The sequence below is a fragment of the Haliotis rubra genome, unplaced genomic scaffold, assembly GCF_003918875.1.
Source record: "Haliotis rubra isolate DU_JTF1 unplaced genomic scaffold, ASM391887v1 Scf104, whole genome shotgun sequence".
Classification (NCBI taxonomy): domain Eukaryota; kingdom Metazoa; phylum Mollusca; class Gastropoda; order Lepetellida; family Haliotidae; genus Haliotis; species Haliotis rubra.
In genome coordinates this window covers 602,129-627,456 of record NW_025764937.1, presented here as the reverse complement: position 1 = coordinate 627,456, position 25,328 = coordinate 602,129, and the positions used below count along the sequence as shown (strand labels likewise).

General features: G+C 42.0%; 1 protein-coding gene across 1 annotated transcript in view; it reads right to left on the bottom strand.

The window, feature by feature from the left end:
* The window catches only part of LOC124274533 (protein white-like), a 32,844-nt gene extending 8,708 nt beyond the window's left edge, over positions 1-24,136 (bottom strand). The window contains 13 exon segments of the mRNA XM_046709900.1: positions 3,294-3,425; positions 7,761-7,866; positions 8,635-8,666; positions 9,983-10,084; positions 12,358-12,460; positions 13,498-13,569; positions 14,562-14,728; positions 15,326-15,424; positions 16,232-16,303; positions 17,693-17,879; positions 19,079-19,127; positions 19,942-20,274; positions 24,094-24,136. Coding sequence (XP_046565856.1) covers positions 3,294-3,425; positions 7,761-7,866; positions 8,635-8,666; positions 9,983-10,084; positions 12,358-12,460; positions 13,498-13,569; positions 14,562-14,728; positions 15,326-15,424; positions 16,232-16,303; positions 17,693-17,879; positions 19,079-19,127; positions 19,942-20,274; positions 24,094-24,136 — 1,497 coding nt within the window.
* Between the last annotated feature and the right edge of the window lie 1,192 nt (positions 24,137-25,328).

Genomic DNA, 25,328 nt, shown 5'->3' with positions numbered 1-25,328 from the left:
GTACGACAAGAACAACCTAACACACGTAGTATGGTTCAGATGAATTTCATGTAAATATATCTAGTTAAGATGTGCTTCATGTAAATTAATCTAGTTCAGACGTGGCTCATGTCATAAATCTAGTCAAGATCTTTCTGATGCAAATCTGTCAAGCTGAAATGTGTAAATCAATGTACTATAGACGTGTGTCATGTATGCTTGCCTTCCATTTGCATAGAAATTTATTGTTAGGTTGATATGTATATATTCATTGCATTACTGTTCAGTTAAGAGAGGGATAAAAATGGCTTGGTATATCCAGTGCAGTTTGTTTACAGTCATTGAGATTTTTTAATCGCATGTCATCGATGTAATGAATTCATGAATATATTGGGTAGAACTAATCGGCACAAATTCATTTCTTAATCTTAAAATATACATTTCGCTCTTGTAAACACCTATCATTGTGAAATGGACACACACATAAAAACGACTTTCGTCTTCGACACAGTTGTCATAGTATTGACACAGTATTGTCATCTAAGTGTCACTGTTCTTATTGTAAACATGCACAGAAGGAAAATGTGACGGAATCTAATATTATCTTCCATCGGCTAATTTTGTGTTCTTGTGTTTGTTCCTTAGTGTAGTCCGTTTGATGTAGAAATGCCTACACAAACGACTTTGGTAATACAACACAAGCTGGTTTTGAATGGCATGATCAGATTTGGGTTCGATCAAAATATGTTTTGATGACATAAGATGAATTGCATTTGGAATATTTGTGGTACTTTATGTTGAGTGACGTTCTAAAATCTTACATTAAAACCACTCTGCCTTTATAAACAAAATAGCTGCCAGTTTGAGAGACGAAATAGACGTTTTAATACTAGTCTCACTTAAAACAGGCTTAACCGTAGATGTTCTTGGTAACTCCATGTGCTTAAACGTACATTGATCTGTCATGGCTATTGGCACAATGTACCCCCACAGCAAAACGATTAGAAACTATTTTTAAATATTCAGGATGTGGGAGTGAGATAGACACATATTATGGGATGCATGCATATTTTGTAAAGTTTGTGGGGGAGTCATGTATTTAATTTTGCAAATTATGACTTCTTGACCAGGTGGAACACGGATCAATATTTTGAGGTATAAAGATTGAGGGAAGGTTTTATTGTTCAATCCCATCGTTCCCCTCATAACCCCGCTGAATATCAAAAGAGCGATTCTCTTTCGACTATGAATTGAGAAATTTCTGCATTCTTATTGGTCAAGCTTAATAAACCCAGTCTGATAGAAGCAGCTACTCCTTAGGATCTAATTTCAATTTTATGCGATAAAATCTACAGGTAAGAGAGAACTTTCATATATACTCATAGCTCAGCAGACTAATGAAAGTCAAGATTTACGTCGGTATATTACTTCATGTTGCGGACCATGTATGATGACTGCAACAAAATATATAATTAGATTCCAACCATCGACCAGCTGGGCAACTGACCACATCTAATTTTCCCACCACAAATCATTGAATTACCGATGGCGTCTAGCCTACCTCACACGAGAGTGTTGAACACAGCCATATCGATCTCTGCCATCATCCAGCATCCGTACTGACACAAGCGATCCCTTAGTTTTACCACTGCTAACCCCAAGCTGCATGTCATCCTAAATATGTCTGAACAAGGTTTCTGGTTCATGTCGCGGCTCCCATCAGATCGTGGGCGTGTAGAGTCGCCAGCAGCAGCTGAAGGCAGAGCACCATGCGATGCTAATCACGATGCCTATCAACCTGCTCTCCTACTTTAACGAATTTGATCAAATATACCTGCTTCCGAAGCAGAATCTCCAATGGATGGCTCTCGTCCTGAAAACATGTCACCTACGAGGCGTAAAGTGAAATGGAGAAGGATAGCGTTGTTGTGTTTTTACTTTTTTTAGTGAAACATCTAGGTTGATATGCTGTAGGATTGACGTTTTGAAAGGTACTCTTGACGTCAAATACAAATTGATCTACTGGAAGATGCACATGTATTGTGGTCTTGTGACAGTAACTGATTCAGTAATACATATACCATAAGCTGCTTCCGTTCTCCCATCAAACCAACTGAAACTTCATCTCAGAGTGACGTAGAAACAGAGAACGTTGCGTGTTAGTGCACGCAGGTCAGTCTCTACAGATTTAATGAGTGAGTGAGTGAGTTGAGTTTTACGCCGCTTTTAGCAATACTCGAGCAATATCACGGCGGGGGACACCAGGAATGGGCTTTACACATTGTACCCATGTGGGGAATCGAACCCGGGCCTTCGGCGTGCCGAGCGAATGCTTTAACCACAAGGCTACCCCACCGCCCCCACAGATTTAATGATGTTTCTACTTGTGTGTATATGTGGTAGCTACGAGAGTTCAGGGTCTCTGATGGAAGGAATTCCGTAATATATACATACTAGCTTGTGAACCTGTCACAGAGAAATAATTTGCATTGACTCTAATTTTAGTTTTATATATCTTCATGACACATTGTACCATGACTATGTGAAATACTCGAATTTTATTGGACAATCGATAACATTAGACACTTTCATTTTGGATTGAAAATGCGTCTGTGTTTAAGACCGCTTCACTGGGAACGCTACGCGTTCGGTTTCAAATGAAATTTAGAGACTATCATTACGGTCTTACATTTATCTAATTTTCAAACACAGGAGTTGTGTGTATCTGTGAAATGTCCATAACAAACATTTCACTTCCATGCGAGGCTTGGTCAATCAATGCACATGTACGTATGCATGTATACATCAATGTATCTATGTGTGTCCGCCTGTGTCTATGTGTGTTTGAGTGTGTATTCTTCTTGACGACAAAGAAAGCTTCTGGAAAAAAATGCATTTGTGTCTTCATGCATGTGTCTGATGATTAAGGAATGTGTTGAATATGTATGTGTGTGTGTGTTTTGCATGTTGATGTGTAGCTGTGTGTTAACCTGTGTACATGTAGTTGTATGTAGCTGTGTGTAGATGTGTAGGGATATATGTTGATGTGTGTGTGTTGATGTGTGTGGTTGTGTGTCGACGTTTGAGTGTGGGGTTGACGTGTGGGGTTGACGTGTGGGGGTGGGTGTCGATGTGTGTGGGGGGGGGGTTGACGTGTGTGTAGGTGGGTGTTGATGTGTGTGGGTGGGTGTTGATGTACGTTGTTAGGTGTGAATGTGTGTGTAGGTGGGTGTGTTGTATCTTAAGGTGTGAGGGTGAGTGTTGATACGTAGGGTTTATGATATAAATATAAAGGTGTGTGTTCGAGTACTCACGTTGACAACGGAGAACATGCAGGTGAAGGACAGGTTGGTTATGAGGAGAAAGATGGCAGCGTCGATATTCATGACGCCACTCTGGTCGTAGTTCTGTTTTAGGTACACAAGCCCAAGGAAAAGCGCCGCCAACTGCAACGAACCAAGAAGCATTTAAAATGGCGTTGTCATTGTTGTTCTTAATGCAAGGATTTTTCGTTATCACGCGCCAGCAGAGAAAGGTTCAGGCTCTATGCTATCGGTCACCTCTTGTCACCGTGACCCAAATGACCCAAATCCGTCCTCTTTCTTTCGGCCACTTCAAAGCAAAGCATAACCTGGGGGAATGGTGGTTAAACAACATTCACGTATTCGTTCGTGAATAAGGTTACCATCATCGTTGAAAAAGGAGGGGGAGGAAGAAGAATAAGGGAAGAAGGAGGAAGAAGGAGGAAGATGAAGGAGGGAAGGAGGAGGAAGATGAAGGAGGGAAGAAAGAGGAGGAAGATGAAGGATAGAAGGAGGAGGAAGATGAAGGCGGGAAGGAGGAAGATGAAGGCGGGAAGGAGGAAGATGAAGGAGGAGAGGAAGATGAAGGAGGGTTGAAGGAGGGATGAAGGAGGGAAGAAGGAAGATGAAGGAGGGAAGAAGGAGGAGGAAGATGAAGGAGGGAAGAAGGAGGAGGAAGATGAAGGAAGGAGGGAAGAAGGGGAGGAAGATGAAGGAGGGAAGAAGGAAGATGAAGGAGGGAAGAAGGAGTAGGAAGATGAAGGAGGGAAGAAGGAGGAGGAAGATGGAGGATGGAAGGAGGAGGAAGATGAAGGCGGGAAGGAGGAAGAGGAAGGAGGAGAGGAAGATGAAGGAGGGATGAAGGAGGGAAGATGGAGGAGGAAGATGAAGGAGGGAAGAAGGAGGAGAAGAAAGAAGGAGGGAAGAAGGAGGAGGAAAGAAGGAGGAGGAAGATGAAGGAGGGAAGGAGGAGGAAGATGGAGAGGGGAGAAGGAGGAGGGATGAAGGAAGATGGAGGAGGAAGAAGGAGGAGGAAGATGGAGAAGGAACATGGAGGAGGGAAGATGGAGGAGGGAAAAAGGAGGAGGAAGATGAAGGAGGAGGAAGGAGGAGGGAAGGAGGAGAAGATGAAGGGGGGAAGAAGGAGGAGGAAGATGGAGGAGGGAAGGAGGAGGAGGAAGATGGAGGAGGGAAGGAGGAGGAGGAAGATCGAGGAGGGAAGGAGGAGGAAGATGCAGGAGGGAAGGAGGAGGAGGAAGATGAAGAAAAAGGAGAAGGGAGGAGGAGGGAGTTGAAGAAGAACGAGGAGGAAGATGAAGAAAAAGGAGGAGGAATAGAAGAAGAAGAGGATGATAAAGATGATAATGAGGATGATGATAAGGATGATGATCCAATGGATAATGCTACAAATTTCATTCAGGAAGCTTAAAGTGCGCTGTATATACACGGCGTAACCTAACACATCTGGTGAACAGCTGACAGTAGTTCAGGAACTATATTTGTACGTAAATTATATAAACCAGACGCAAATGGTGAAGTCAGCTTGTGTAGATCTACATAGGACGAGGATTAAACTGACAAGAATGAGTCTCCGGGTCTTCAACTATGATTAGAATCTCGACGCCCATCAACATAGGGGATCATACGGTAAGACAGGTTCGACCGTTTCTGTTTTTAAAAAAGGCTTTTGACTTTGTTAGGCTTGAAAACCTTTGCTGCGTTGGCCTACAAACAAAGTTTTAACATGGTTTAATATAAAGGTCACAAAAGGTTACAGCAAACACTCATGGCATTTTTTCATGAGCGAAAAAAACCCAGAACAACCACTAATTGTCATTTGAAATTACCTATGACGTCAGACTACCCATCTCGATCTATAAGTGCATGTCTCTGTGTAGTACCAATGGAACACGTTCTTTTCCAATGGAGTCAACAAGGCATTGTCTTGCTGATCAACAGTAAAGGATCTGTGTTGTCGTAGATGTATGACTGTAACCTCTCAATTAATCACTGACACAGTGATTAACAAAGTATTACTGTTTTTGTAAATAATAAATAACAAAAAGGTAATATATGTATTACATGTAACATTCAAAAACAGTAGGGGATATTCCATTTTAAGTTATACCATTTAGGAACTAAGTTGTGTGATTGTATATGGATTTAGAAAATGATCTTTCCATTTACATCGGGTTTTGTTCTCCGGGCAATCCCGTCAATTCCGTTCTGGCGTTTGTCATGATGCTCATGTGAATATGGTCCCTGAACCTAAACTGGGGGCGGTGGGGTAGCCCAGTGGTTAAAGCGTCGGCTCCTCACGCCGAGGGCCCGGTTTCGATTCCCCACATGGGTTTACTGAATGGAACGTTTACTTTGGACGTCCTTGACAGATGTGTGGCGTCGTTATTCATGGATTTGTCACTTTGCAGTACTGCTATGTCAACATTCGTGGGACAAGCATGGTGTCACTTGCAGTATGGACGTCGTTTGGTGTTTCAGGACGACAACAGGAGCAACCAGGGCTGGAATTGTCACTGAGCACCTCCGCCAAAATAGTATGACAGCCTTACCATGGCCAGCGCTCACTCCAGACTTGCCAGACTTCATTACAATGCCATGTCCAAACCGGAATTGTCTTATGAATGGAGTGTTTGCAAAGGCTTGCCGAGGCTGACAAGAACACCGTTGTGCGTGTGTTTTGCTGGGGACTTTCGATTGATGTCCTTACGCGATGCTGATGAATCTGACTTTTTCATGGTAAATGACGTAAGGGCACAGTAGCCAATCATCTAAATAACTCTTATGTCATCTGGCGTTCAACCATCAACGCAAATCTAAGTCAGATATCCTTGCTACACTGTTAAACTCATTAATGATATACAATATCAATGCTTCATGTTCCCTCAAATTGTTACAGCATATTACTAAAGCGTTTCCGTTTGAACGTGTTTGAAGAACTAACTTACAATGAATGTTAATTGCTACATCGATACAATCGATCAACTTTAACTTTGCGATATGCTATATACAATATGATATGTTGGATATGACACCATATGACATATTTCGGATGTTGCGCTGTATACAACATGTCGGCTGTGACCCCATACACAATATGCTGTGTCTGATATGACGCTCTATATAACACTGTATGCTGCATGTTGCGCTATATGAAACATGATATGTCGGATGTGGCACTACATACAACACGTTATACACCTTAGTATTTCGGAGGACTAACTGTGTTACATCCTGGAAGGTTGGATATCTGATTATGTACATGTACTTGTATATGTCATTATGTAACGACCGTTATGATAGAAGACTTTTTGTTTCATGAAAATAATTTTTAAAATATTTAAAATAAAAGAATGTCAACAAAAAAACACACTTTGCGATGATGAAACTGAATGTTTACATGATATGCGACGTGAATGCCACTAAGAGGAAATAGAAATATGAACACCAGTCAGCAATTATAAGTATATCTAGACAATGTCTTTAATCCATCGAAGGGTTAAAGTACAGCGTCTGGGAAGCATAAGATTTTTTAAACTACCGGCTTAAAATTGGTTAAAGGGCAAGTGTACACGAAAATGAACCTATTTTTCTTGCTCTTTTTTAATATGAAAATTATTTACTTGGTACTTTTAAAGACAAAAACAGTAAAATTATAAAATTAAGTATATATTTTTTGTAGGAAAACGATTTTTATTTTACACATTTACCAAGTGTTCCATTTCAATAGTAAAAACACCATGGCTTATGTCCCTTGGAAATGACGTAATTGGTGCCACATTTATAAACAAATGACGTCATCAGGTTGTATGGGAACCGCTTCACGTAGTGCAAGCACAAGTGTTTGATTCCAGCGTCTCAGATGCGCATACTATTGAATTGAACATGGTGCACTGTTCGGTTCCTCGCTGTATGAACCACAATGCTGTGTGCTGTGGAGATCTTATGACACATAGAGACTGAGACCAAGTCACTGGACTGTCTGGTTCATACTCCAGTATGTGGAGATCTTCGTCATATATACTACTTAGTGTGACGCTAAACAACAAACATAAAATATTGATAGACGGTGTTTGTTCTCATATTGGAGACTGCACTAGGGGGGCATCTGCGCGTCTATGAAATTCCCTAAAAAAATAATATCCGTCTCGAAAGAACTAATGTAATATAGAACGTCAGGGCAAAAAATGCCCAGTCTTGAGATTATCTTCTGAGACAAATTCCGTTTTGGTGTAAAAGGGAAAAAGCCGTGAAATATTATAAGAACGGATCACTGAAAATCAGTGATGAGGTGTTCGGTGTTCGCGTAAGTGATGGAAATTGAGTCTCTTACTGTATCGATTGTAGAACTAGCAGCCAATGTGTTTCAGTTCCGGAAAGATGTAATACCTCCGTCTGGTTCTGGTTACAGCTCGGCCAACACATTCCAATCTGGACAACTACGTATGGAAGCCTACTCACGACTGTCTGAAGTCCTTGAGCCACAAACACCGCCGCATCCCTTTTCATCCCGAGTCCACCTCTCCACAGCAGAAGCTGAAGTTGTTTGTACCAGGGGGAGCGATACCTGCAAAAACCAAGAGTGAGTGAGTATGGTTTTACTCCGCTTTCAGCAATATTTAGACATAATATCAAGGCGGGAGACACCAGAAATGGGCTTCATACATTGCGACCATGTGGGGAATCGATCCTTGGGCTCGGTGGAAGGAGCGAACGCGTTAACCACAAGGCTACGCAACCGACCCCCCGCAAAACACAAGTTCTGATGATCGTGAATCAGAAGTCGATTTGAGTTCATGGCTTGAATTCATGGAAATATGAACGCACACAAAATTGTTTGATGAACCAATTATATGTATGTCAAGGAATTACTGGCAGTTCATCTATGTGCTGTCACAAACAATGGAGAATGTGTAACCTGCACAGTTTGATGCCAATGTAATTACCACGTGCACTGTAAGAAGCACGTGAAGATCCGGGTTAGAATTGGCCTTCAGCAACTCATGACCGCAGGCTCGCTGACGTGGTTGACACATGTCATTCCAGACGCGATTATTTACAGACCAGATAGCTGGAATATTGCTGAGGTTGACAAAATCCGTTATTGAAATGAAATCGATCCTCCTAAAAAGGGTCTCTCTAATTGTGTTCGATGTATTTACTTGTTGGATGAATCAAGATATGCGACATTGGACCCGAGAGTGCTCAAGATGACTCAAAACAGTTGTCCAGGTACGTCAATGGACACTGCCGGATTGTAATAAACTGGAGAACACGAAGAAGCCCGTGAATTGAAAGGAGATCAAGTACTGATAATATGGTCTCATTCTCTTACCTGTCATTTCCATTGTTAAAGGCGCGTTGAAACTGAAATATACAAAAAGTAAGATTAAAGTTGTTAATAGCGTTTAAGATGGACACCATAGCCAAATATGGTGCACGTTATATTAGTACAGTACACGTGATGGTTGATCTGGCAATATAAAAACATCAAGCCCAATCTCGTCAAGTAGTGAGTGAGTTTGGTTTTACTCCCTTTTAGCAATATTCCAGCAACATCACGGCGGGGGACACTAGAAATCGGCTTAACATATTGTACCCATGTGGGGAATCGAACCTGGGTCTTCGGCGTGACGAGCAGACGCTTACACCATTAGGCTACCCCCACGCCCCTACGTCGCGTAGGAGTTACCAGCCCGATTACAACTGCATTACAATTGGTTGATCTAACAGTTTATCGCAAATGTCCAAGTTATCATGTATCAATTTTACGTTCGATGCCATGTTTACTATGTAGCTGTTGGCCCCAAACCATGAGTTCTAGCTCCTCCTGTCTAATATATACATATTGTATCTTGACGCTATGACACGCTTAAGAGTCTATGTACTTTAAGAAAAATAGCATTTTGTTATGTTACTCTTGCAATTTTCTGGGTCACTAGGAATGGGGTCCACATGTTCTTTCGTGGTGACCAAAAGACCCGTTAACCTCCAGGCTACACGAGGTGGAGAGGTAGCCTAGTGGTTAAAGCGTCTGCTCATCACGTTGAAGACCCGGGTTCGATTCCCCACATGGGTACAATGTGTGAAGCCAATATCCGGTTTTCTCCGTCGTGATATTGCTGGAATATTGCTTAAAGTGGCGTAAAACCATACTCACTCTCTCACTCCCTAACTCACTCACTCACTCCAGGCCAACCCACCTCTCCTTGGTGATTTTCCAGCAGCATCATTGCTATGTTCACAACCCGACTTTGATATCTGCAAATTTAATCCCATACGCTTGTTTGTTTGTGGTTTATCCCCGCACTCAGCAATATTCCAGCTATATGGTGGTGGATAATCGTGTCTAGACAAGACAAGCCAGTGATCAACAGCATGAGCATCGATCTACGCAATTGAGATGTGTCAGCCAGTTTGACCACCCAATCCCGCTAGTCGCCTGAAGACCAGCTCTAACCGGGAGTTCACGGGTTAATTCAATACATTACTGCTTGAAAATTTGAAACTGTAAATAACTCAGCAGTGCTTTATCATGGGTATGTTTTCCTAAAATGGCTGTTCTTGGTGCGAAATACAGTTTTGATGCAGTTTTAGCTCCAGGGGCCATATGCCTTGGGCTCTTCTAACCACTTCCTTTGCAAAAAGATCTGTGACCATATGTTATGTGGAACACTTCTTACCAACGACGAATTGATGTCTGCATGTCTTTGATCTGTCACCTCTTGCAGATTGCTGAGTAAAGTCTGATTAACCTCGCTCTTGCTGAAGGCGTCACACAGTGCCTGAAAAAATGAAACGTCCGTGTTTGTAATGTTAAAGTTCAAAATGTCTTTTCCTCACCTTAGCTATTGTACCAGGGACTCCTGGTGGTAAGACAAAGTCATTTCCATAGTTTTTTTATCAGTGTTATGTGTAATAGTTATTACATGAAAAACGCGCCTCTGGAAAAAACAATATACTATAAACTGCACAGGGGCTTGTAACGCTAAAAACTGCCATCAAAGTATATACTGTCATTGATGGGGTCTTAGTACTATATAAAAGGATCCTTTTTTATAGTACTAAGACCCCGTCAGTGACAGTATATACCTTGAAGGCAGTTTTTAGCGTTACAAACCCCTGTGCTTGAGTGGACGTCGAGTTTCTTATTAGCATGCCCAAACAATCAAATCTAATCTTATCAGAACACGTTCTGTGCACCATCTCCGCAGCGCTGTATTGTCAGTGCATTTTTCCTTCGTTCTTTTTATGTATTTCTCTTCTCCGGCCTCAACTAGACAGCAGCAGGCGAAAAAAAGTCTATAAAATAATTAAATATAACAAATTTCTTTTCACTAACTATGTAACCCAAACAAGGGATTTTTAAAATGGTTTGGTAAGTTTTAAATTAAGTTATAATGTAGATCGAGTCAATAACAGTAATGATAAGGCCTCCTATGCAGCGGTGAACTTGCTTTAACTTACATGAAGGACATTATTACCCCAGATAATCCAAGATGCCTGCGAGGCGCTAGAAGGTTAATGGTCATTTGACTTATACCACCCATTACCCATTTTCTGCTGGTGAACAGAGGCAATTTTGAACAAACTCATTTGCCTAAGATGAAACCACATGTGTCACATGTGCTTCGTTATGGGCAGGACAGAAGCACAGGCTCTCGTGTCTTTGAATAAAACAATATTGTTTTTGAGATGACCCCCGACTCGAAATGCTGAATACGACTCGAAATGTACTTAACAGTATAATACATTATGACAAGGTCATAACGTATTGTACTGTGAAGCATTTCGAGCATCTCAAAATTTGGTATATATTTTATAAAATCTCTAATCCTCGCAAAAACACGAGGGCCTGTGGACAGAATTTACTCTCAGTAGTCATGTTTCAACGGTCACCCATCCAAGACTCTGGGCGCCAAACGTTGTTTAACTTAACCACATGTGTGACCTGAGCTCTATACACAAGACCACACATCACAACAACTGTATATAACATAGATGAAGAACGATCAAGCCGACCTGAGTTCAAGACTAAGGCTACATTTTCAACACGTCAGGGCAAAGATTTCCACAGCGGTGGGGAAACTTAACATACGAAAACATTGTATTATTTCTCGTCGGAATGAAAATTCATGACTGGTGACAGGTGGAAATTACAGAAAAACAGTACCGACAGCTTAGCTCCACCAATTGATCATGATGGTGAACGCCGATTGAACGTGCATGTCGTCCAGTAGTAGCATCAAAAATGCATTTTGGTGATGAGTGAGTGAGTGAGTTTAGTTTTACGCTGCACTCAGCTATATTCCAGCTATATGGCGGCGGTCTGTAAATAATCGAGTCTGGACCAGACAATCCAGTGATCAACATCATGAGCATCGATCTGCGCAAATGGGAACCGATGACAACCAAGCCAGCGAGCCTGACCACCTGATCCCGTTAGTCGCCTCTTACGACAAGCATGGGTTACTGAAGGTTCATTCTAACCCGCACCTTCACGGGTCATTTTGGTGATGAGAATATGGAGCTTTTTACATGACGTCTTATTCATAGTATTACCATTAATGGTAACCTTAGTCATGGACGAATGTGTGAATGTTTGTGTAACGCCACATCTCCCCGAGACGGTGAAGACGAAAAACACCTGGTCCATGAAAACGGTGAGTGAAAACACAACCATGGATCCCCGCAATCCCGTAACGATGACTAACGGAGCGTTCCTGAGTGTTAAAGAACAAACCTCAAAAACAGTTTTTAACGATCCAAACACAATCACCCCCACGCCTTCTGTTCCAACCAAGGGCGGTGGGGTAGCCTAATGGTTAAAGCGTTCGCTCGTCACGCCGAAGACCCGGGTTCGATTCCCCACATGGATACAATGTGTGAAGCCCATGTCTGGTGTCCCCCGCCGTGATACTCCTGGAATATTGCTATAAGCGGCGAAAAACAGTACTCACTGTTCCAACCAATCAGCATTGCTTGGAATGTCACCTCAGTTTACACGGAACCTGCCGAGACTATTTACTGTGTAAAGCAGACACGATTTGAGACTTACCACTGCTTTCTGTCGACAGTACTCTTCTCTCCCTGGGTCGATGGCCAAGGTGTTGATGTAGAAGTCAGCCAGGTTGTGGTTCGCAGGACACTGGTATCCTTGGCTTCAACACATAATGAGATAGGTGGGTGTTTGATCGTTACATGTTGATAGTCTTTTATTTGCAGTTACACGTCATCCGCTATGTACTAAAAGCCCTAAAACGAGCAACTGAATCGCGGAGAAAAATAAGTCCTGAAAACGAGTAACAATATCAGAGTCTGATTAAGACAGTAACGCGAATTGAAAGATGTTGTCAGTATATAGGCTACGGTGGGCGATCGGGCAATATCGTGATGGTTTACCTCAGTAACCTCTACGTCAGTCACGGAGAGAGTAATAGATTGTTTCACAGTACCCTGCGTCAACATGACCGGCGCTATCAACGCAAAGGAACGCTTTCGAAATTATTGCAGCTAATCTGTTGCCGTGATCAGGTGTTCGGCTCATGCTCAGAACACGTTGCAATGTGCGCAAAGTGTGAAGCCCATTTCTGGTGTCCCCGTCGTTTCTGGTGAGTTTAGTTTTACGCCGCACTCAGCTATATTCCAGCTATATGGCGTCGGTCTGTAAATAAACGAGTCTGAACAAGACAATCCAGTGATTAACAGCATGAGTATCGATCTGCACAATTGGGAACCGATGACATGTGTCAACCAAGTCAGCGAGCCTGACCACCGATCCCGTTAGTCGCCACTTACGACAAACATGGGTTACTGAAGATGGATATATTAACCCGGACCTACACGGGTAAAACGTGATTAGAAACGTGACAGGACACATGTGTCGTTTTGTTATGATATCCTAATGACGTATAAGGAATAATATGACTGACTGAGGGAATGTCTCAAGTTTAGATCAGGAACTGAACGTGTTCTTCCTACATTTCCTCAGACAAGTGAAAAGAACCAACTCACATTTCAAAATACGCAATTTTCAGTCCATCGTGATAAAAAAAATAATTTAGGTAAAACATTAATTAATTTATAATACAATGGGGCTCGTAAGTGTATTCACATTTGTGTTTGAACTTTAGCGGTTTATTTGTGCATCGTGAAAGTAAATCAAAGTAAAGGTATCCATGGTGAAAGAACTATGTACCTGAGAAAGAATTTCTCTGCCTGCCAGGCTGGTCCAAGGTAAGCAATATGGCCTTCTGACAACAGCAGCAAACTGGAACAAGTGGAACGAGGTACTGGTATATATTTAACAGCTCTTTATAGGGATAATCAACTATGTCATTCTGATTGGACCTATAGCCATATGACGAGGATCAACATTAAGAGATGCAATATCGCATTAAGATAGGGTTAGGAGAGACTTGGGGTTGGGAAAGATAGGAAGACTTAGGGCTTGGACAGGCAGGAAGACTTGATTCTTGGAGAGACAGGAATACTAAGGGCTTGGAGAGACAGGAATACTTAGGGCTTGGAGAGACAGGAAGACTTGGAAGACTGGAATTGGGGCTTGGAGAGATAGGAAGACTTGGGGCTTGGAGAGACAGGAAGACTTGGTTCTTGAAGAGACAGGAATACTAAGGGCTTGGAGAGACAGGAAGACTTGGTTCTTGGAGAGACAGGAAGACATGGGGCTTGGAGAGAAAGAAAAACTTGGGGCTTGGAGAGACAGGAAGACTTGGTTCTTGGAGAGACAGGAAGACTTAGGGCTTGGAGAGACAGGAAGACTTGGTTCTTGGAGAGACAGGAATACTAAGGGCTTGGAGAGACAGGAAGACTTGGGGCTTTGAGAGAACCGGAAAACATGGGGCGTGGAGAGACGGGAAGACTTGGTTCTTGGACAGATAGGAAGACATGGGGCTTGGAGAGACAGGGAGACTTGGGGCTTGGAGAGACGGGAAGACATGGGGCTTGGAGAGACAAGAAGACATGGGGCTTGGAGAGACAAGAAGACATGGGGCTTGGAGAGACAGGGAGATTTGGTTCTTGGAGAGACAGAAAGACTTGGGGCTTGGACAGACAGGAAGACATGGGGCTTGGAGGGACAGGGAGACATGAGTTTTGGAGGGACAGGAAGACTTTAGGCTTGGAGAGACAAGAAGACGTAGGGCTTGGAGAGTCAGGAAGACGTGGGGCTTGGAAAGACAGGGAGACTTATGACTTGAAAAGACAGGAAGACGTGGGGCTTCGACAGACAGCTTCACGCACTGATCAAACAGCTGGAAGACCTCCGATGACGGCTGATGGATGGTACACATGATTGTTCTGCCACGCAGTGCCATGTTCTGCAAGGTCTTCACGATGCTCTGCGCCATGAAGCAATCCAGGCCGGAGGTTGGTTCATCACAAAACATCAGAGGGGGGTTTGTCAAAATCTGAGGCAAGAACAGAAGTTTGTTCCAGTTAATCCAAACACGACGGCATACTCAGCGATTTACCAACCATATGCTACTCCAACGAAGTTAAGGATCAACCGCATCTTTCTTATTACTTATTACTATAGCTACATTGTCTTACCACGACAGTACAGGCTTATGACAGAACCGGATGGCCCTTTATCAATAACTTCTTTTGAGCAGAGCATATTGCATATAGCAGGATTATGCTAGTTACAATTACACGAGAATGCATTACATCATGGAAAGTGCATTTTCTGTGAATTTAGAGCCCACCCCCCAATCGTTTGGCAAACGTATCAAATGGCCACTGTTCTAGAACTCAGGTTCTACTGAACCGTCGGACACAAGACTCTACATCCTTGCTTGATGATGCTACAAATGAGCAAACAAGAACCGGTTATTCCCTGGATATGAATAGTTTTGGAACCACGTTTGCAGTGTTTCAGCGACCTTTTTCAGCCAAATAATGTTTTAATAATTCTCGATGAAATCCAGTGCTCAAGTATATAATTCGTTAGCTCTGAATTTAAGTTTAATCAGAATCATAGATAATTAAGATGCATCTACATGTACCTCTGAGGCAAAGGACAGCCTTCGCATCTGTCCCCCCGAAATCCCCTTTTTCTTCCCCGGTGTCCCGATCTCCGTGTAAGCACACTCCGTTAGTCCCGTCTGAAACATAGTGAATCAGCACTGAAAATACATGTAACCTTTCCACATCTGTGGGGTAGCCCAGTGGTTAAAGCGCAGGTTCGTCACGCCGAAGACCCGGGTTCGACTCCCCACATGGGCACAATGTGTGAAGCCCATCCTGGTGTCCCTCGTCGTGATGTTGCCGGAATTTTGCTCAAAGCGGTGTAAAACTAAACTCACTCGCTCCAACCAGACGGGGTGATGTAATGCTCATAGTAGGAGTAACCAGCCTGATAACAATTGCATTACAACTTATGATCTAACCAACAGTTTATAGAAATTGTCCAAGTTTCCATATATCAATAGTTCGATGCCGTGTTAACTATGTAAGACGTTTTAATCGGCAGTGGGGTAGCCTAATAATAAAAGATTTCGTCCGTCATGCTGACGAACCGGGTTCGATTACTCGCATGGGTAGAATGTGTAAAGCTCATTTCTGCTACCATTAAAATTAAAAACTGCTATGATCACATTGGCGGATCCAGAGGGGGGATTCAGGGGGTTCGAACCCACCCCCCCCCCCCTCTTTCAAAATTCCTGGATCCGCCCATGTATCCCTATTTTCAACATTTTGGGAAAAGGTGGTGTTAGATGTTGTCGGGATGTGATGTCTTCAATGTCGCAGCCCCGCATCACACGGGGACAGAAGCCTATAAATAGCAAGCAATTCAGAAAGAGACTACCGGAAGTGGGGTCTCGGAACCTATGTGTCTCCACAAAGGTTTAGCAAAAACGTTTCTCTGAATCAGGACTCTCATCGCATTAGCTCAGTTTCTAGCGACTCACCTCGTTCAACACTTCGTCAACTCTCAGCTTTCGGGCTTTTTCAGACACCGCCTTGTCCATGCGCAGAAGGGCCTGTGAAAGACCATTGAGAAGAAACTCATACCAACGATACCTTCTCATAACGGCTGCCACCCGCCGAGTTCCTAATTGGCTTACTTGTGACATATTTCAATGCAGGTTTGCTTCGTGAAATTGTTCAGAGAAATATCAAAGCGACGATCAAACAGTAAAATTATATATGTTTTTCATCAACTTTATAAGTACACACTACACTCTCAGCTCTGGAAAACCAATCGTTAAACCAATTTCTGATCTTTCCAGATCGTTATTACTGTCTGGCACATGCAACGAAGACATAACGTTTACATAAAACACGACGCTTGCTTTCTTTGGCTTCGGTTTACGGAGATAACTGGGACCTAAAAACACGTTCGAAATGCCAAGCGTAAACTTTTTAACAGATTTAAGTGCATAAAAGTAAAATTCTTGCTGAACAGAAAATGAGATTATGTTAATATTTTTTACATCTTTTCAAATAACGCATTGTGTGAGACATCAAGATTTCAGAATACTTCTTTCAGTAAAGAATTGGATATGGCAGACCGTTTTTTTAGTCGACTCTTTTCTCCTGTGGTTTAGGCAAATATGATTTCGTTCAAAATTAATCAAATATCTTCCAGTTCTCAGAGAGTGTATATAAGTGAGATAATCTTCATGTCCTTGGATTTTGTCATGTAGGTCGATGACAGTGTGATAGTTTCGAGTAGTCTGCGTATCTTTCCTGAGAATCTGAGCCAAAAAACAGAAACACTTCTGTGTTCCATTCAACAACACCTGGTGTCGGGTCTATTTCATGTGATTTATTAATGCATACTATTAATATTTTATAATTTATGAAAATGGGACTTTGCTTTTAGATGAGATTCTTTATAAATATGGACATGCTTTTTGTCATGTTTACTTGTATAATTTAGCGCAACAAATAAAATATATTTTTTATTAGAAATGGAAAGTCATGCACATAGCTTAAAATTGTCGTGAAGACATGCTCATGATATAGTAAGGCTATAGCCAATATTGAACTGACTTTGCCTTCCTTCAGCAGATATTTCGTGTAGGGTATTTTCGCCCTTTCATGCATGTCTTTCACAAATAATAGGGGACACAAATTGTACAAATGCTGTACAAATTATTTTGGTGTGAAAGAAACTCCTGGGTTCGAATCCCACACTCGCCCTATTGTGATCTTTCATGGTTTCGCCATACATGCGCTTGAGGATAATCACCAAAATGGTGAACTTTTCCTCGACTCGTCGCTACCACGGAAACTGTTTGAAAGCAGTGAAACCACGCTCTCATTAATACGAAAACATTTTTTCTCGCTTTCAAGTTCAGAATGATAATACTTTTTTATGTAATCCAAATCAATTCCATTCGAAAATAAAGCCAGACAGAACCTACCCTAAACTCAAGATGTTCTTTGACTGTAAGTGTTCCTATGAACATTTCGTCTTGTTGACAGTAGGCGGAAATGTTCCTGATGCCGTCGCTGATGTTGACCCCGTTGACGCTAATGTCGCCAGTGACGTCGTATTGTTGTGTATTTCTGTGGGCCAGTACGTTCATCAGGGTGGACTTTCCGGTACCGCTGCAAGGAGGAGAGACAGTGAGTGAGTTTATTTTAACGCGCCTTTTAGCAATATTCCAGCAATACCACTGCGGGGTACAGCAGAAATGGGTTTCAATCATTGTACCCATGTGAAGAATGGAACCCGGGTCTTCGGCATTACGATCATGCACTTTAACCACTGTGCTACCCCACCCCTACCCCTAAAAGGCGGAGACTTATAGTGGACATGAATGTGGAGGCAAGGGGTTCGAGAGATTCCGTTCTTGTGTCAGCATATCAGCGGCATGTACCGCTGTCAACATACTTGATTCCTTTCATATCATCAGCATATCGGAATCAAACAATCCTTGAAATATCTTTTAATATACAGATTTCACTTGTCAACAAACCCATCAGAACAGTAAACAAAGCTATTTTATTTGTCAGAATAGCCATTTCATTTGCGCGCATGCTCATCACACCTGCCAAATAGTCATTTTACTGCCATCATACCCATCTCGCGTGTACATATACACATCACACCTGTCAACACGCAGCCATCATATTAACCACCACCTCTCAAAACTCTCTTCACATCTATCAACATACCAATCAAATGTATGAGCATACTCATCACATATTGTGTTAAAGCTGTCAACATCACCATCACACCTGTCAACAAATTGGGTTAAAGCTGTCAACATTATCATAAAACCTGTCAACATACCCTCCCCACCTGTCAACAGATTGTGTCACAATTGTCAACATTCTGATCACGTATGTCAACATACTCATTACACCTGTCAACATATTGTGTTAAAGCTGTCAACATTCTCATCACACCTGTCAACATCTCCATCACACCTGTCCACATATTGTGTTAAAGCTGTCAACATTCTAAGCACATTTGTCAAACGTGCCCTACTCACCTGTAAACATATTGTGTTAAAGCTGTCAACATCACCATCACACATGTCAACAAATTGTGTTAAAGCTGTCAACATCATCATCACACTTGTCAACATGCCTTACCCACCGGTCAACAAATTGTGTTAAAGCTGTCAACATCACCATCACACCTGTCAACAAATTGTGTTAAAGCTGTCAACATTCTCATCACACGTGTCAACATACCCATGACAATAGTCAACAAACAATTCCACTCGTCAACACATCGATTGCACATATCAAAATACTCATCACCACTGGCAACAGACTCGTCAAACCTGTCCACTTACCTGACTCCCATAACGGCTGTCACCATCCCGGGCTTCACAAGGCCAGTCACTGCTCAGACAATGTTAAACGCGTTAATCATTACAGCAGAGACAAGATGAGAAAAGTTGTCTGATTCAAATAGCAACACCAGTATACAGGTGAAACTGTGTCGGTTGACTACGGCATGTCATTGTATCCCAGAATACCCATTGAATATGGCCTTCAGTAACCCACTGGCTTGATCTGGCTGACTTGGTTGACGCAGACTCGATTATGTGACAGACCGACGCGATTATACCGACTGGAATATTGCTGAGTGCGGCGTTAAACAATAAACAAACAAACTATTACCGACAGCGGCATAGTGTGTGATAAAATCACAATTATTTTATTCAGCTTCAAAGGGCATAGCGTTACTTAGTTACAATTTGTAGATTGGTTGGCTGGTTGTTTAACGCCGCACTCAGTAATATTCCAGCTATATGGCGGCGTTCTATAAATAATCGAGTATGCATCAGGCAATCCAGTGATCAACATCATGAGCATCGATCTACACAAATGGATACGATGACATTTGTCAACCAAGTCAGCGAGCCTTGTCACCGGCTCCCTTTAGTAGCATTTTACGACAATCATGGGTTGCTGAAGACCAGTTCTAATCCGGATTTTCACGGGTCTCTATGTTCATTTCACGATTTGTCCTTCAGAAGTCCCTGTTCTTAATTGGTTAAATATTTCATACATGTAAACTATGTATGCAGATTCACGTAGAAGTTTAATCAGAAATAGGAGGACAATCTTTCAAGAACAAAGTAACAACTTTATATTTCAAGCTATGATAACATAGCATTTAAACGAATTTCATACAAATATTTTGTCTCACCATTCTTCAAGATTTGCTTCGACTTCGCAACGTCATCACCACGGCAACACGCCTTCTCCTCGTCCTTGACACTGACCGTTATATTCCGCCATGTCAGTGTGATGGGGTCAAGGCCAGAGCTGCGAGTGGCAAACGTGTCATATTTGCCATCACGGGGTGAGTTGTTCGTTGAGCCGTGGTAGCCTTCGTCGCTCATCACCCCTTCACGACGTCTCACAGGGAGGTCGTCATGGCAGGTGTCCTTCACGATGTCAAGTCGTATGTGCATCGGTTGTTTCCGTGAAAGGATGGGGAGACGTTCACTGTAGTCAAGCCCTGACATCTCTGTTGAACCTGGGGATAATGCCTTAATAGTGTTCACAGCAATTCAGACACTGGTGATTGGTTGGCTGGATGGTGGGTTGTTTAACGCCGCACATGGCGTGGGATAAAATCACAATTATTTTATTCAGCTTCAAAAGCGTTACTTAGTTACACTTTGTAGGTTGGTTGGTTGTTTAACACCGCACATGGCGTGGGATAAAATCACAATTACTTTACTCAGGTTCAAAAGCGTTACTTAGTTACACTTTGTAGGTTGGTTGGCTGGTTGTTTAACGCCACACTCAACAGTATTCCTGCTATATGGCGGCGGTCTGTAAATAGTCGAGTCTGGACCAGACAATCCAGTGATCATCAGCATGAGCATCCATCTACGCAATTGGGATACGATGACATGTATCAACCAAGTCAGCGAGCCTGACAACCCGATCACGTTAGTCGCCTCTTACGACAAGCATGGGTTACTGAAGATCATGCTGTTGGTCACTGAATTGTCTGGTCCAGACTCGAGTATTTACAGACCGCCGCCATATACATGTAGTTGGAATATTGCTAAGTGCGGCGTAAAACTAAACTAAACTCTCTTTAACAATACCAGTTCTGAAGAAGCGGGACCAGACCAGACATTCCACTAACTGATGCTGGGTCAGTGACAGCAAATTGGTTCAGGCTCTCATAAAATATATCTACCTCCACCGGAATAAGAGCTATCTTCCCTTTCGTTTTTGTTGTTGATGAAACATTGTTCTAGACGTTTCAGAAAGTCAGATTCATTTGTCTCGCTACATCAACATGGCAGAGTGGGAATCGAACCCGGGTCTTCGGCATGAAGAGCGAACGCTTTAATTATAAGTACTAGGCTAGCCATCGTCCCGCATCAAGATGAGAGAGATCAGGGTGAGTCAACGCCTTTTATGACGTGACTTTCGTTTTACCTGTTTGCCCAGTTCGATCGGGATTCCACTTCAAGAAGATCTAATCAATTTTAAGTTTTCATTTAGCCCTTTTCAGAATTGAAATTATTTTTGGCCGTATGGATGTTTATATTCTTAGCTTGTATATTTTATGCTTAATGTTATTTACGAAATCATGTACGTTTGTAATAATGTAATGAAACGCAAGTCGCATAAATGTTATTTTGTCTGGAAAGCATTAATATAAGCTTTTGACTTGATTGCCGATCCTGTTTCTGTACAATTTATAAGAAATAAATATGTTTGAAAAACTGTTCTGGATTCATGAAAGGAGCACATAAGGCAGCGAGTTTATTCTGGGCATCTATGAGTGCACTCACATCTGTCAAATACCCTGTCAGTAATAGCTGTCGCCACGTATTTGTCCTCTTTGTATCGCCTCTTGTGATTGCGCTGCCTTTCAGTGTGAGTTGATACATATTCATTGATGTTGTGTGGCTGTTTACTTATATAGCAGTTTATTTGGTTAACATTCGCGTTTCGACTTGATCATCGCCACGTAAAAGAAACTGGTCGATTTGAGAACAGAACAAACTCAGTGCTAAACGGGCAAACGATAATTAACAATAATATCACACTTACAAAATCATCGTTTTTTAAGAACCAGACTTGTTAGCGGTTGTTGGCGTTATCGATGTTATGCCAAGCCTTGAATGAAAATGTGTGGAAATTTATAATGAGAAACTCGCTTGGGGATACTTGACTGACTGACTGACCGAGTTTAGTTTTACGCCGCGTTTAGCAATATTTCAGCAAGATCACGGCGGGGGACACCTGAAATGGGCTTCACACATTGTACCCGTGTGGGGATTCGAACTCGGGTCTTCGGCGTGACGAGCCAACGCTTTAACCACTAGGCTACCCCACCACCCCCGGGGGGATACTTGAAAAGGAATTATTGGTTTGGTTAGTTTTGCCAATAAGTTGACTTCGAAAGAGTGGGCGATTTTTTTAAAAACTAAATGAGTGAAAATATAATGCTTTAAGGGAACTGGATTTGTTACACATGAATAATTTCACTCAACATGATCAAAACGACAAGGTTTGACAAGAAAAGTCAAAGTGATCCTTTCTTTTCAAAGAAAGGAATTTGATGTTTTCTCTTGCATATTGGCTCGGTTTGACAAATGTGAAATGATTCATGCAAGGTTAATATGAAAGCAAATTGTGAAAACTCTCGTTAACTGGTTTTTGTTACTTTATAATTACTCAGCAGCTCCACGAATTTTCTGATACATGTAACATGTCTTTGAGAGGCATTTAGAAGTTGGAGCAGTAAGGAAGGTGGACAATATATGGATGAACAACTTCGTTATTGCAGTGAGAGCGACCTTTCGGTATAGGTTCTAACACTGTTATCAAGCAAGTGATGAACTGAATGAGGATAGAGAAGCATATATGCAAGCGTGAGGAGATGTTTGCAGGGTACAAGTAACGGTTTTAGAACCAACATCGAAACGTGTACATATATATATGCTGAACCCTTTCTGGGACGCTTTCTGAAAGATATTATACTATATTGTCTTCAAAGACCGTGACTCATCCTTTGGCTAACAAAATCTCACAGGAGATTTCAAATGAGTGAGAGAAGTGAATAATTATAGGGAAGGTATAAAAACCTGTCAATGAAGGACAGTAAAACAACCAGTTTATCACAGATATAATTTTAAAACTAGTAATTAATTTAACACATTTTAACTATACAATACGATACAATATAAAAACAGGCTATTGTTCGCCAACAACGGAAGCTAGATCATCGGGACCATGGGGACTTACAGTACCTTTGCTACCTGCATGGAGCCTAGCTGGATTTACGTCATCGATTCAGCCGTTGGCGATTGTTGTCAGATTTAGCCATAACTTAAAATTACAAACATGCTGCGATTTAAAAATCTGGCAAGTTAAAATTTACTGAATGTTTTCGGCACTTACGCATCCTCTCAGGGGGACAATTTACAATACCTCAACCCCCTTTGGGGATACAGCCACTGACAATCTCAGTTGCTAATTTCAACTATACCGATTGTAAAAATACATCTATCTGCAAAACAAATCAATCAAAATTTATGAATGAAATCAATTTCTTTTAAAAATTCAATAATTAAATGAAAGTTGACATTAACAAAAAGATCTTTAACCGTTTTTACGCTAAAATATTTGTCTTGTGATGGGATTTCAAATGAGTGTGATGTTATACTATGATGGCCCCTGTACGCCCATGGATCATTCCATTAAATATATCTTTACCTCAATTCACAGAACCTGTATTTTCGATTGTCTCTGCTTATTTTCATATCAATGATCATGTACTCTCAACGACACCACGCAGGTGTTAACACACATCGACTCATATTGTAACACCATCATACTGTAACACCATCATACTGTAACACCATCATACTGTAACACCATCATACTGTACCCACTCACCCAACCAAGAGTTCGAGCCTGGACACTCGGTCATTTTAGTCGCATTGTACGACAAGCGTTAAGGAGTGAGTAAGTGTGTTTAGTTTTACGCCGCTTTTAGCAATATTCCAGCAATATCACGGCGGGGGACGCCAGAAATGGACTTCACACATTGTTCCCATGTGGGGAATCGAACCCGAGTCTGGCGTGGAGAGCGAACGCATTAACCACTAGGCTACCCCACCGCCCCATAGGTAGTTGGAGGTGAATTAACATCGTTATAAGCGTGTTAAGGGTTGTATGATTGTATTGATGGGCCCTAAATTGAGCACACGTACACTTTTAGCCGAATATGGAACCGAGGTGCAAGACACAATAAAGAACAGAGAGGAGGTTGGGCTGACACTGCACCTGCCACAATACAGGTGCAAGTACGGATGCTTACCTCCTGTGCTGGATGAAGTATTGTCAATGTCTGTAAACGCCATTTAACCGCTAGTTGTCCTGTGTGTAGTTCAAGCACACAACCTTTCTAGCCATGCAGCTATATTTTGACGCAGAGTCTCTTCGATGTTGCGATACTCCTCTGTAAAGTGCGACCAGTCACCCGTTTGTTGGGATACTCCTCTGTAAAGTGCGACCAGTCACCCGTTTGTTGGGATAGTCTCCTCTATAGTGCGACTTGTCACCCGTTTGTTGGGATACTCCTCTGTAAAGTGCGACTAGTCACCCGTTTGTTGGGATAGTCCTCTCTATAGTGCGACTAGTCACCCGTTAGTTGCGATACTCCTCTGTAAAGTGCGGCTAGTCACCCGTTAGTTGCAATAATCCTTTGTAAAGCGTGACTAGTCACCCGTTAGTTGCAATAATCCTCTCTGTAGTCACCCGTTTGTTGAGATACTCATCTGTACAGTGCGACTAGTCACCCTTATCTTGGGATAGTCCTCACTATAGCGCGACCAGTCACCCGTATCTTGGGACAGTCCTCTGCACAGTGCGACTAGTTACCCGTCTGTTGCAATAATCCTCTCTATAGTACGACTAGTCACCCTTATCTTAGTCCTCTGCACAGTGCGACTAGTCACTCGGTTTCTGTGATAGTCCTCGCTATAGTGCGACTAGTCACGCTTATCTTGGGATAGTATTCTGTATTCAAAGTGCGACTAGTCACTCGTTTGTTGCATTACATCTCTGTACGGTGCGACCAGCAAATAGTAAAGTACGTGTTCTGAAATAGTCAGCCCTGAACACCGAAACACAGGCACTGCCTTCCCAAACTCACCTCTATTTTTCTGTCGGATGCAACAACACAATCAAAGCAACGACTCCTTCTATCTCCATATACAGGAAAAAGTCATAATTAACCTATTCAGAAAGATACATTTCATACATATTCAATATAAACGTTGTTTAAAGTTGATGAAGCGAGAAATTATCACCTGTTGGATTTGTTATTTTAGTATTTGCCTCCACAATCGCCACATATTTTCCAACATCAAATGGCGATTCTAAAATCAATAAGAACAGAAATATCCAGGGATGTTCCCTGTGTATTAGTGTTTGATATAAACAAGAACGAGTATGATCTGTTCATCTACGTAGAATATACCTTCTCATCTCCATGATTATATGATATTATAATCGTACGTATACCGTGATATTGTCTTGGGAAGTCGAGAT